This window comes from Felis catus, chromosome B3, assembly GCF_018350175.1.
Source record: "Felis catus isolate Fca126 chromosome B3, F.catus_Fca126_mat1.0, whole genome shotgun sequence".
In the NCBI taxonomy this organism is placed as follows: Eukaryota; Metazoa; Chordata; class Mammalia; order Carnivora; family Felidae; genus Felis; species Felis catus.
The window spans coordinates 107,342,501-107,355,769 of record NC_058373.1 but is presented as its reverse complement, the minus strand read 5'-3'; the positions used below and the strand labels follow the sequence as shown (position 1 = coordinate 107,355,769).

Genomic DNA, 13,269 nt, shown 5'->3' with positions numbered 1-13,269 from the left:
GGGGCTCAAACTCACAAACTGTGAGATCATGACCTGAGGTGAAACCAAGAGTCAGATGCTTAAATGACTGAACCACCCAGGTGCCCCTCAAAAATAAACATGTAAAAAATTAAAAATAAAAAAAAAAACCACTATGATCACAGCACCACCACAGATTTACGAAGCATAAAAATGCCAAAAATATCGGGGCGCCTGGGTGGCGCAGTCGGTTAAGCGTCCGACTTCACCCAGGTCACGATCTCGCGGTCCGTGAGTTCGAGCCCCGCATCGGGCTCTGGGCTGATGGCTCGGAGCCTGGAGCCTGTTTCCGATTCTGTGTCTCCCTCTCTCTCTGCCCCTCCCCCGTTCATGCTCTGTCTCTCTCTGTCCCAAAAATAAATAAAAAACGTTGAAAAAAAAAATTTTTTAAAAATAAAAAAAAAAATGCCAAAAATATCATAAAATTCCCTCAAATTCAAGAATCCTAAAATATGTATTACCTAATTACACAATGTAAATAAATTATAATGTAACTCACTTAGATATTTAACTATAATAAACAAACACTACTGATAACATTAAAGTTGCACTTAGTGAACATTTTATACATACATTTTAATCTTCCAAACAATCATATAAAGTGAAATTTATCTCAGCTTTACCAATGAGGAAACAAACTCAGAAAGGGTAAAGAAATCTCTTACCCACGCACACACACCTAGTAAGTGGTAAAGCTGAAGTTTAATCCCATTGCATCTGAGTCTTTCCATGCCCATTTTCTTTTCTCTATATTGTCTTTTGTAATTCCTTAATGAGTAATGTTTTCCTTTACATTATTTGAAAATGTGTTATTTCCTAAATTTATAAATTTAAAATGAATTATGAATATTTTATATTGTCCAAGTACCCACATACTCATGATCATATAAAATGAAGTTAAAATATGCAGCCTCTGCCCTCAAGATGTTTATAATCTAATTGGTGGCACACATATGACAAACAAGATAGGCAATTTTAAAAATCAAAAATCAGCTGAATGGGCAGTTGGGGAGGGAAACATTGCTGTGAGTGCCTCATAATAATAAAATAATTCTAATTGCTTCCTCCTGTCTCTTGCATTACCACTGTCATTCATTGCACTTATATATAAGCATGTGTGTATATACAGGCACACATAAACAAACATACTCAAATATAATATTGCTATTAGACTTATCTGTTAGAATAAGAACAAAAATGTAAGTTTTTATTCTGTCTTATTTCTTCTCTTATGCTCTTCCTTTCCTTTTTTACATCTTAGCTTCTGACCGATTTCATTTTCCTTGGCTCTAAAAGAACTTCTTTTAACACTTCTTTCAAGGAAGGTCTACTGACAAACAATTCCTTTTTTTTTTAGTTTGTCTGATAACCTTTATTTCTCCTTCACTTTTTTTTAAATGTTTATTTTGAAAGAGAGAGAGTGCACGCAAGCGCTAGCAGGGAAGGGGCTGATAGAGAATCCCAAGCAGGTTCCACGCTGTCAGTGCAGAGCCTAATACAGGGTTCGATCTCACAAACCACAAGATCAAACCACCTGAGCTGAAACCAGGAGTTGGACGTTCAACCGACTGAGCCACCTGGGCATCCTGACTCAGTTTTAAAAGATAATTTTGCAAGGTACATTATTCTAGGTTGGTGGTTTTTTTCACTGATCATCTTATATTACACACCATTCTCTTCTTGTTTGTGTGGTTTCTGAGGAGAAGCCAGATATAATACTTGTCTTTGCTCCTCTATAGGTAAGGTATTTTCCCCCCTCTGGCTGCTTCAGGATTTTTTATCTTCAATTTCTTGTAATTTGAAAATGATATGCCTAGGCATAGTTTTTTGAGCATTTATCCTACTTAGTGTTCTCTGAGCTTTCTGGATCTTAGGTTTTGTTTCTGGTGTTAATTTGGGGGAAATTCTCACTTGTTACCATTTCAAATATTTCTTCTGTGCCTTTTTCTCATTCTTCTCTTTCTGGTATTTTCATTATGCAAGCGGTACAACTTTTTTCTTCTTTTTTCTTTTTTCTTTTGAGAGAGAGCCAGAGAGAGAGCACAAGCAGGGGATGGGCAGAGAGAGAGAGAGAGAGAGGGAGAGAGAGAGAGAGAGAGAGAGGGAGAGGGAGAGAGAGGGAGAGGGAGAGGGAGAGGGAGAGGGAGAGAGAGAATCACAAGCAAGCTCTGCACTGTCAGTGCAGATCCTGACATGGGGTTCAAACTCACAAACTGTGAGATCATGACCTGAGCAGAAATCAAGAGTCGGACGCTTAACCAACTGAGCCACCCAGGCGCCCTTGTGGTATACTTTTGTAGTCATCCCATAGTCCTTCAATATTCTGCTTTTTTGTCTGTTTCCAGTCTTCTTCTCTTTGGTTTTCAGTTTTCAAGGAGTCTATTGGTGTATCTTCTTGCTCAAAGATTCTTTCATCAGGGGTATCTAATCTATTAATGAGCCCATCAAAGGTATGCCTCATTTCTGTTAGTGTTTTTTTCTCTAGCATTTCTTTTTGGTTCTTTCTCAGAATTTCCATCCCCCTCCTCACCACTGCCCATCTGATCTTGTATGTTGTCTACTTTATCCATTAGCATCCTTAGCATATTAATCACAATTGTTTTAAATTCCCAGTCTGATCATTCCAACATCCCTGCCATATCTGAGCCTGGTTCTGAGGCTGGCTCTGTCTCTTCCAACTCTGTTTTCTGCCTTTTAGTATGTTTTATCATTTTTTTTTCTTGATAGCTAAGGCATGATGGACTGGAAAAAAGGAACTACTATAAATAGGACTTAAGCAATGTGGTGGTGAGGTATGGGGGTTGGTAGCACATTTTATAGTTCTATGATTAGGTCTCAGTCTTTTAAAGAGCCTGTGCCTCTAGACTATGAACTTCACATGTGCTTCTCAGTCCCTCCCTCCTCCTCTTAGGTGGGGCAAGATGGTTAGAGTGGGCTGAAGTTATGTTTTTTCCCTTCTCCCACACAGAAGACCTAAGCAGCTGGAATTGAGTATTTCCCTTCCCCTGCATCAGGTAGGTTCTGATAAACTCCAGCAGTTTAGGCTCTGATGAAATAGTTTCTCCTGAGGGTAGGCCTTATTAAGAATAGAATGCACTGGTATATTTCAAAACTGTTCCATTTCCCTTTCCTCTGCCAGAAACAAGAGGGGATTTTTCTCTAATATTCACTAGAGAATCTCATAGAGGTGCAAGAGGTAACACACAAAAAAGTGTGGGGGCCCTCAATGACTGGTTCCTCCATGGAGTTTTAAACTCTCAGAGTTGTCCACACTGAGCCTCCAACAATTTATCAATTATAATCAGATTTCCCTATAGGAGCACTGGTTCCTGGTGAGGTGACTGCCCTGGTAAGTTGTGAAACACTGTATTCTCTGTCGTTCTCTCTAATTTTGAGGGCAGCGGTTTGCCTTTTGATCTCTCTTCATTTATGGATCTAAGAAAAGTTGTTGATTTTTCACTATGCTCAGCTTTTGACTTGTTATTATGAGTTGGCAACATCCAAGCTTCTTACATGCCATATGAGAAACCAGAACGCTGTATTTTCTTTTAAGAATGTTTTCCTACACTACAAGCTTAAAATTTATGTAGAAAAAGAAAAAAATATACAAACCCAGTATCATGTACAACAAAACAGTGTCATGTACTTTGAGAATTATTTATTGCTTTCCATTTTCCTTACACTACACATATTCATGTTTCTAGATGTCTAGCCTAGATCAAATACTGTTCTTAAACATCTGAACCTTCCAGTTTATGTGTAAAAATCAATATAAAATTATAAACTGCAATCCTTGAAATATATCTTTCAAACAAGCCATTAAAATACAGCTTACCATTTTGATGCCTGTGGAAAATGTCACTGGTTTTATAGGTTTAGGTTTCTCAAGTTGCATTTCCAACTGGGTAGATCTATCTTTATGCTGAGCCAAAAGTAGAGCAACAGGGAGATCTGAACTCTCCTGTAAGAAAAGTTAAAGTGCAACATGAAAGTTAAAAAGGAAAAACTAATGAGCAACAAGTCTTTCATTTTAAATTATGCCCTTTCATAGGCACTTGATGTCAACCTAAATATTCACTTTATGGAGAACACTTCACAAAAAATTTTAACATTCCATAATAAGAAAAGGCTGTTTGAGATTCATAAATCAAAATAACCTGCAAAAAAGTATTTTTATAAAATCCACATTAAAGACAATAGGGTCTTATTTCATCTAGCAAAGCCAACCATATTTATTAAAATAAAAAAAATTAAAAGCTAATCACAAAAAGAGTAATACAAAGTACTATAACGTAGATCAGATGTTTATCTAAGACACATTCTTCTACCAGTGAATTCAGACCAGTTTGAAATTGTTTCCCATTAGATTTCACCTGAGGCCGTTTGGAAATGATCCTTGTTCTGTTTTGCACAATAGAACGATTGTTAAGTACAACCAAAAATATATTCTCTCCTTTACTGAACTTATTTTTAGAAATTAAGTCTAAATTTTTTTAATTGACAAAATGATAGCAAATATTTATTTTAATACCTTATATTGACACTAAAAGAGGGCTACTATTTACATAAATCTGCATATATACATATGAATGACACAAGCAATGATACTAATTCTTATATGCAGATGAATTTATCCTGTTTAACATGAAGTTCTCTTACATGTTCTTCCACATGCTGTGGAACTAAGGTCTAAACTAAACGTATCCAGACTTTTTCCTTCCCGAGTTTTCAGTTAAATAAGAACACAGAAACACACGCAGAAGGAAGGAGATAATATACACACAGTACTTTATATCTGTAAACAAAAATGAAGATTACAAACACATTTCTATCTATACCTATAGATATTGAGCCTATACCAAGGCTATCTATGAAAACAGACATATTTTTCAAATGGCCTAGAGATTTTTAAAATAATAACAACCCAGAACTTAATCCTGGAAAGACTATATTGTTAAACATTCCCTAGTATGAAAGTAAACATACAGCAGAATCTAATTTTCTTTCCAAATCTAACAACTTTATACAATTTTTTAGGCACAAATGTAGTTAATATATTTAAAGGAACTTTTTTAAGTCTATAGTACAGAAGTAATTCAAATAAAAAGCAAATTATTTCAGCAGAATTGTCCTAGAATAAATCTGTACCTCAAGACTTGGTAACAGAAGTGCTTTGCAAGAGCAATGTTACAAAGATTAAAATTTTTTAAATGGAAGAACACAAATTTTATTTATAAAATATAGCCTTGGGGCCTTTAGCAATAATAAAGAAAAATAGGGGCACTTGGGTGGCTCACTCAGTTAAGTGTCCGACTTAGGCTCAGGTCATGATCTCCAGGTTTCTGAGTTCGAGCCCCACATCAGGCTCTGTGCTGACAGCTCAGAGCCTGGAGCCTGCTTCAGATTCTGTGTGTGTCTCTCTCTGCCCCTCCCCTGCTCATACTCTGTCTCTCTCAAAAATAAATAAATTTAAAAAAACATTAAAGGGGAGCATGGGTGACTCAGTCAGTTAAGCATGTGACTTCGGCTCAGACAGACAGTTCATGGGTTCGAGTCCTGCATCAGACTCGGTGCTGTCAGCACAGAGCCCGCTTTGGATCCTCTGTCTACCTCTCTCTCTGCCCCTCCCCTACTTACTCTCTCTGTCAAAAATAAACATTTATTTTTTTTTCTTTTTTTTTCTTTTTTTTTTTATATGAAATTTATTGACAAATTAGTTTCCATACAACACCCAGTGCTCATCCCAAAAGGTGCCCTCCTCAATACCCATCACCCACCCTCTCCTCCCTCCCACCCCCCATCAACCCTCAGTTTGTTCTCAGTTTTTAAGAGTCTCTTATGCTTTGGCTCTCTCCCACTCTAACCTGTTTGTTTTTTTTCCTTCCCCTCCCCCATGGGTTCCTGTTAATTTCTCAGGGTCCACATAAGAGTGAAACCATATGGTATCTGTCTCTCTCTGTATGGCTTATTTCACTTAGCATCACACTCTCCAGTTCCATCCACGTTGCTACAAAAGGCCATATTTCATTTTTTCTCATTGCCACGTAATATTCCATTGTGTATATAAACCACAATTTCTTTATCCATTCATCAGTTGATGGACATTTAGGCTCTTTCCATAATTTGGCTATTGTTGAGAGTGCTGCTATGAACATTGGGGTACAAGTGGCCCTATGCATCAGTACTCCTGTATCCCTTGGATAAATTCCTAGCAGTGCTATTGCTGGGTCATAGGGTAGGTCTATTTTTAATTTTCTGAGGAACCTCCACACTGCTTTCCAGAGCGGCTGCACCAATTTGCATTCCCACCAACAGTGCAAGAGGGTTCCCGTTTCTCCACATCCTCTCCAGCATCTAGAGTCTCCTGATTTGTTCATTTTGGCCACTCTGACTGGCGTGAGGTGATACCTGAGTGTGGTTTTGATTTGTATTTCCCTGATAAGGAGCGACGCTGAACATCTTTTCATGTGCCTGTTGGCCATCCGGATGTCTTCTTTAGAGAAGTGTCTATTCATGTTTTCTGCCCATTTCTTCACTGGGTTATTTGTTTTTCGGGTGTGGAGTTTGGTGAGCTCTTTATAGATTTTGGATACTAGCCCTTTGTCCGATATGTCAAAAAATAAACATTTAAAAAATTGTTTTAATTTAAAAAATAATAAAGGAGAATGAATGAAATATATACTATTGAGAATATACTTGAACACCTTTCATACTCTGCAATAAAGCATTAGTTATGCATTAGCAACAGTATTGCTGTGAATTCCTGCAGCTATTCTAGATGTTCATTAAGAATTTTATAATTAAACGTAAAATTAAGAGAGAATTTAAATGGACTGTGGACCAAAACATCTTTTAAAACCCATTACTGCCTTTTCATATGTAAAAATTAACAGAAGAAAACTAAATTTCTTAGCATTTCTCCTCAATCTATACTCTAAGTGAATTCAAATACTCTTCCATACCTGGTATTTACTCTAAGTGAAAGTCCTTATGTAAACGCAAGACAGTGGGCTCACTTCAAAAAAGTTGCTAATCAATACTTGGGCCTGTTTTAATCCTGGTTTCACTTTCACATAAAAGGCCCTGAACATTAAAATGCCTTGGTAAAACAGCTGAAATTCAATAAAAAATAAACATTCTAGGAATCTAAAACCAATTTTGACATTAAGGCATACAATTTACTTCAAATCTGCTTCATTCCATTTTAGCACTCAAAACTTTGAAGCCTGAAAATCTTTGTGAAAGTTAAGTTAGAATTAAACAGGAGCTCAGGCAGTTAATTGTCCAACTTTTGGTTTCAGCTCAGGTCATGATCTCAAGGTTCGTGAGTTTGAGCCCCACATCGGGCTCTGCACTGATGGTGCAGAGTCTGCTTGGGATTTCTCTCTCCCTCTCTCTCTGCCCCTCACCTGCGTGTGCGCGCGCGCTCTCTCTCTCTCTCTCTCTCTCTCTCAGAAAGTAAATACACATTAAAAAAAAAGAGACAGAATTAAGCAGGAGCTCTAACAACAACAAAATCAATCAATGGAGTAAAAAAAAAAAACTATGGGAATATACATGCTCTCAAGAATACATAAAATGCAGATTCAGCCTTAGCAAGTTATTTCATTTTTCTTAGCTTTCCAGGTTATCTTGAAAGGTTCTCTAAACCTCATTAATTGCCTGAAGGTATACTGTTTAATATTTAAAGAAATTTTAATAAGACTGCCTGTAATACTCATTAAAAGCTTTATAATGACCACTTTTTAAAGATTATTTTAACTGACTTTAAGCAAGCCATCTGGCAAACAATATTTCTAATAAAAATCAGCTACTGCATTTTGACAGTATTAGCCCTTAACAAAATTTAAGACATAAACTGAAGAAAATTTTCAAACACGAATATAAAAAGATTTAATAAGTTAGGACTTGTTTAAAAATCTTTTTCCAAACTGTTAAAAAAAAAAACTGAATTTACAGTTAGGATTAAATAAATGGACTTTTTAGGCAACATTATGGTAAATGCTAAGTCATAAACATTAAGACCATAACATTAAAATCTGTCACATACAGTATAATGTAATGCTTTTTAAAGGTTAAAGAGTGACCATTAGCACAAGAATCAAACCCAAAAACAGGAGAAAAAAAATTCTTAATAAGTAGTGCTTGTTGCCTAAATTAGATCCAGAGAACAATTCTAAGAGTTAAGCTTCTAGACATATTTACAAATGCCAATATTATCTTTTTCATAGAATCTAACACACGAATATACATAGAAAAAGAAACAAAGTGTGTTTTTTACTTATTAAGGATTCAGGAAGATAAAAATAAATTTAATAATTCTTTCTATTAGTCAATAAGAACTAAACATACATTAACATTTTAACAGAAACAATGAATGATCATTTAAAAATTAAAGTAACAGAGAATTTTTAAAAATAAAATTAGGAAACCGAAAATTCAAAATGTACTGATATTTAAAAACAATCTGTTGTAATTAATTGGTCTAATGAATACAGTAAATTTCTAACTTTTATTTAACCACCATGTTACATGCTCTAAACAGTGAAGAAAGTATGTGCAATAATGACTTGCAGGTGAAGAAAACAGGAAGTTGCAGGCAGTTTGGGGGGAGGTCTCACAAAAACCAATATTAACTCCAGGTTATACACAATGTACAACATTGGCAGTTTTACATCTTGCTTCATGCCCCACTGAATTAAAGGGGAGCGTCATGCCAATAGCACTCAATGAGGCAGCAAAACATTACTTTGAGGACTAAAAAAATATGCAAAGAATAATTGCTATGCAGAGCCAGCTAACCTCAAAATTATATCTAAAATCTCTTTATACTAGATGCAATATTTTTTAAATATTAAAGTATATTTTCATTTCATGTCTAAGTTCTATTTTGAATTAATTCAATTAATTGTATAAAGGAGAAGCATTACCAAGGAAAAGTATGCCCCTCTTTGTATAAAATGATGGGGGAAAGAACCTTTCAATAAAATAATTAGAACATCAGTATTTACTAATTCATTCTTTAAAGTTTTCAATTTTCACAAAATTCATGTCAACAAAAAAAGGTAAAACACATGTGTCATTTCAACTGTTAAAGGCACAACTGACAATGATTTCAAGAAAAATTAGTGGAAATCACTAAGAAAAATATATTCTATTTTATATGCTGTCTTTATTTTTAGAACCAAATTTACATTCCACTTACACAAAGTAGATAGGGTTTATGAAACACATTTTCTATCTAAGCCTCATTAATGCCCTTACTCTTACTTTTCCTTACTTTCTCACCTACTTCTAATTTAATTATCTTGTTTTCTCTTTTTATTCCTGGTCAGCTCACATTTGGCCAAAAGAATGGTATAAAAATATACACATACACATTTACCTAATCATAGAGTTACAAATACCACATCAACTAGACTGACGAATTAAAGTATGTTACCACTACATAGAAATTAATTATGTGGACAGAAAAGGAAAGGGAAGAATGCAAAAGACTTTCCTGGAAAGGACGATTTCTACTGTGATTTTATGTTATCACCCTAGGTTATAAGCATCAAATAATATACCGTCAAATCTGTGAAACATTTCCGAAGCCTTAGTTATTATTACTGCTATTATCTAACAATGATGACTACTTGAGGAGCTAATTATTGGAAAACACAATTTGCAAAACACTGCCATTTCTTTCAAATACATTCTTTCTCATGCAAAAATATGAAACATAGTTCTCACAGAGTAAATAGAATCACTATAAATTTCACATGAAGCCAAAACACTTGAAAATGGGCTAGTTATAAGAAAGCCACTGTTAATCAGGAGAAAACTGCCTTAAAAACAAAGCATTTTCATCAGTAAGCTTAAAAACATAAATAACCTATTAATAGTACACTGCCTTACATCAGTTACATTGCTCTTTCATCTAAAAATAAAACGGATATTGACAAAATGGGTTTTTTTAAATAAAGGAATAGAAGTTGAATACACCAGCACTGAATATGCCAATAAAAATGCCATTTAAATGCCATTACCCAGCATAATAAAAAGGAAAAATAAACTCTGAATACTAATGATTTGTTCAAGACATTTAGCATTATTACATACCAGTTCATCTAAAAAAGCTTGCTTGTTCTTCCTTTTTAGAATCTGCTGCAGTTGTTCTTCTTTTTGAATAAACAGTCTTCTTTGTTCATTTTCCTGTCTTTCTACCTCTAAAGCTTCTTCCAATTCCTCCTGTTCCCGAGTCTAAAACAGAAATATTTATATATAGCATGGAATAAATTTAGTAACCAAAATCAATCCTTTACTGCACTCCGACACTTTCTGGATACATAAAACATACTAGTCACTTAAGAGTTTAATAGAGCAACAATTCTACTCTGCAGGAACTAGAGTTCATTTTATTATTTCACATGGACATGTTACTATGAAAGAGAATGACACCTATCATTTAACTAACACCTAAACAAGTACACTTCACTCAGTTGCAGAGCTGTAGGAAATGTGTTTAACAAAGAATTTATCTATTGATCATTATTACAGATAGTTTTGAGTAATTCATTTTAGAGGATTTAACAAGAAAAACAAAAACAAAACCCAATAAAAACAACAGAGACAATCTACATACAGAACTACCAATTGAAACACTCCATTGAAAGGACTGACTTATTTAATAGAAACAATTTCCAGAACATTCTAGGTAATGAAAAGTTATCAATGTCCTAAGCTTGTTTTCCCTAAGCTGAAATAAGTCTTTATGATGCTAGAGTTCCAAACATCATCATGTTGCAAAAAACTGAAATTATTTTCTAACATAAGCATATAAATTTCAAGTCTTCTTTGTGCACTGAAAAATTCAAAATTCAAAGCTAATATGTAAACAGAATGAACTATAGTTCTACTCATTCTCCTTTTATAGAGTGCCTCGGAAATATTAAATAATTCCAGGTTCTGAAATTTATTCCAACTTAAAGTCATGCTTAAAAGCAATACTATACATAGTCTTTGTTCTTTCATTCTTATGAATGAAAAATACAGTAAAATCTAAATGGCTTTATTTTAAAGCTCTTTTTTTTTTTTTACTTTGACAGAACATTGAGAATTTATGGCACCTTGAGGTAAATGCAGAACGGAGGAAGAGAGCATAATAGGTTTGAGCATCATAAATATATGAATAGCAGACACCTCAGAGAAAAATATATTTATATTTAAAATAATATTCAAAACCCTTCGGACTTCAAGCTGTATTACAAAGCTGAAATCATCAAGAGAGTATGGTACAGGCACAAAAGCAGACACTCAGATCAATGGAATAGAATAGAGAACCCAGAAATGGACCAACAAATGTATGGCCAACTAATCTTTGACAAAGCAGGAAAGAATATCCAATGGAATAAAGACAGTCTCTTCAGCAAGTGGTGCTGGGAAAACTGGACAGAGAGATGCAGAAAAATCAACCTGGACAACTTTCTTACACCATACACAAATTAAACTCAAAATGGATGAAAGACCTAAATATAAGACAGGAAGCCATCAAAATCCTTGAGGAGAAAGCAGGCAAGAACCTCTTTAACCTTGGCCACAGCAACTTCTTACTTAACATGTCTCCAGAGGCAAGGGAAACAAAAGCAAAAATGAGCTATTGGGACCTCATCAAAATAAAAAGCTTCTGCAAAGCGAAGGCAACAATCAGCAAAACCAAAAGGCAACTAACGGAATGGGAGAAAACATTTGCAAATGACATATCAGATAAAGCATTAGGATCCTAAATCTATAAAGAACTTATCAAACTCAACACCCAAAAAACAAATAATCCAGTGAAGAAATGGGCAAAAGACATGAATAGACACTTCTCCAAAGAAGACATCCAGATGGCCAACCGACACATGAAAAAATGCTCAACGTCACTCATCATCAGGGAAATACAAATCAAAACCACAATGAGATACCACCTCACACCTGTCAGAATGGCTAACATTAGCAACTCAGGCAACAACAGATGTTGGCAAGGATGAGGAGAAAGAGGATCTCTTTTGCACTGCTGGTGGGAATGCAAACTGGTGCAGCCACTCTGGAAAACAGTATGGAGGTTCCTCAAAAAATGAAAAATAGAACTACCCTATGACCCAGCAGTTGCACTACTAGGTATTTATTCAAGGGATACAGATACGCTGTTTCGAAGGGGCACATGAACCCCAATGTTTATAGCAGCACTATCAACAATAGCCAAAGTATGAAAAGAGCCCAAATGTCCATCAATGGATGAATGGATAAAGAAGATGTGGTATATGGATACAATGGAGTATTACTCGGTAATCAGAAAGAATGAAACTTGCCATTTGCAACTATGTGGATGGAACTAGAGGGTATTATGCTAAGTGAAATTAGTCAGAGAAACACAAATATCATATGACTTCACTCATAGGAGAACTTTAAGTTACAAAACAGATGAACACATGGGAAGGGAAGTAAAAATAATATAAAAACAGAGAGGGAGACAAAAAACATAAAGAGAGGGGCGCCTGGGTGGCTCAGTCGGTTAAGCGTCCGACTTCAACTCAGCTCACGATTTCGCGGTCCGTGAGTTCAAGCCCCGCGTCGGGCTCTGGGCTTATGGCTCAGAGCCTGGAGTCTGCTTCTGATTCTGTGTCTCCCTCTCTCTCTGCCCCGCCCCCGTTCATGCTCTGTCTGTCTCAAAAATAAACGTTAAAAAAAAAATTAAAAAAAAAAAACAAAAACAAAAACATAAAGAGACTCTTAAATATGGTGAACAAACAGAGGGTTAATGGAGGGGTTGTGGGAAGGAGGATAGGCTAAATCGGTAAGGGGCATTAAGGAATCTACTCCTGAAATCATTGTTGCACTATATGCTAACATAGATGTAAATTAAAAAAATAAGTTAAATAAAATTTTTTTTAAAAACCCTTTACTAGATTTTTTTTTTAGTTCACACATTAGATAAACTCCCAAAAAACAAAGTTCTCAACCAAAAAGATGATTCACCTACAATTCAAACTCAGTACTATATCCAAAATTAAGTTTAGCATCTGGCCTCCCAAAGTGATCACACACCTATATTCCCTGTGTCCACAAAGTGCACACCTACATCTCAGTCAACTTCATTTGAAACTGCAAATTTAGCTCTATTTACTCCCTCTCTCCCTCCCATTCCTCTTAAATTAAATCAATCTCTACATCCTATTAGCATCGCTCCCTATAATTTTACAAATGTTTCCTTCTCTATTTGCCAAG

General features: G+C 35.3%; 1 protein-coding gene across 3 annotated transcripts in view; it reads right to left on the bottom strand.

Moving 5' to 3' along the window:
* Nucleotides 1–13,269, bottom strand: part of MNAT1 (MNAT1 component of CDK activating kinase) — a 224,797-nt gene that overhangs the window by 129,243 nt on the left and 82,285 nt on the right. For all 3 annotated transcript variants that reach the window (XM_019833090.3, XM_045060005.1, XM_045060006.1), the window contains exons 5-6: nucleotides 10,123–10,263; nucleotides 3,854–3,979 (exon numbers count right to left, since the gene is read on the bottom strand). In XM_019833090.3, the coding sequence (XP_019688649.1) occupies nucleotides 3,854–3,979; nucleotides 10,123–10,263 (267 nt within the window). The remainder of the gene's footprint in view (nucleotides 1–3,853; nucleotides 3,980–10,122; nucleotides 10,264–13,269) is intronic.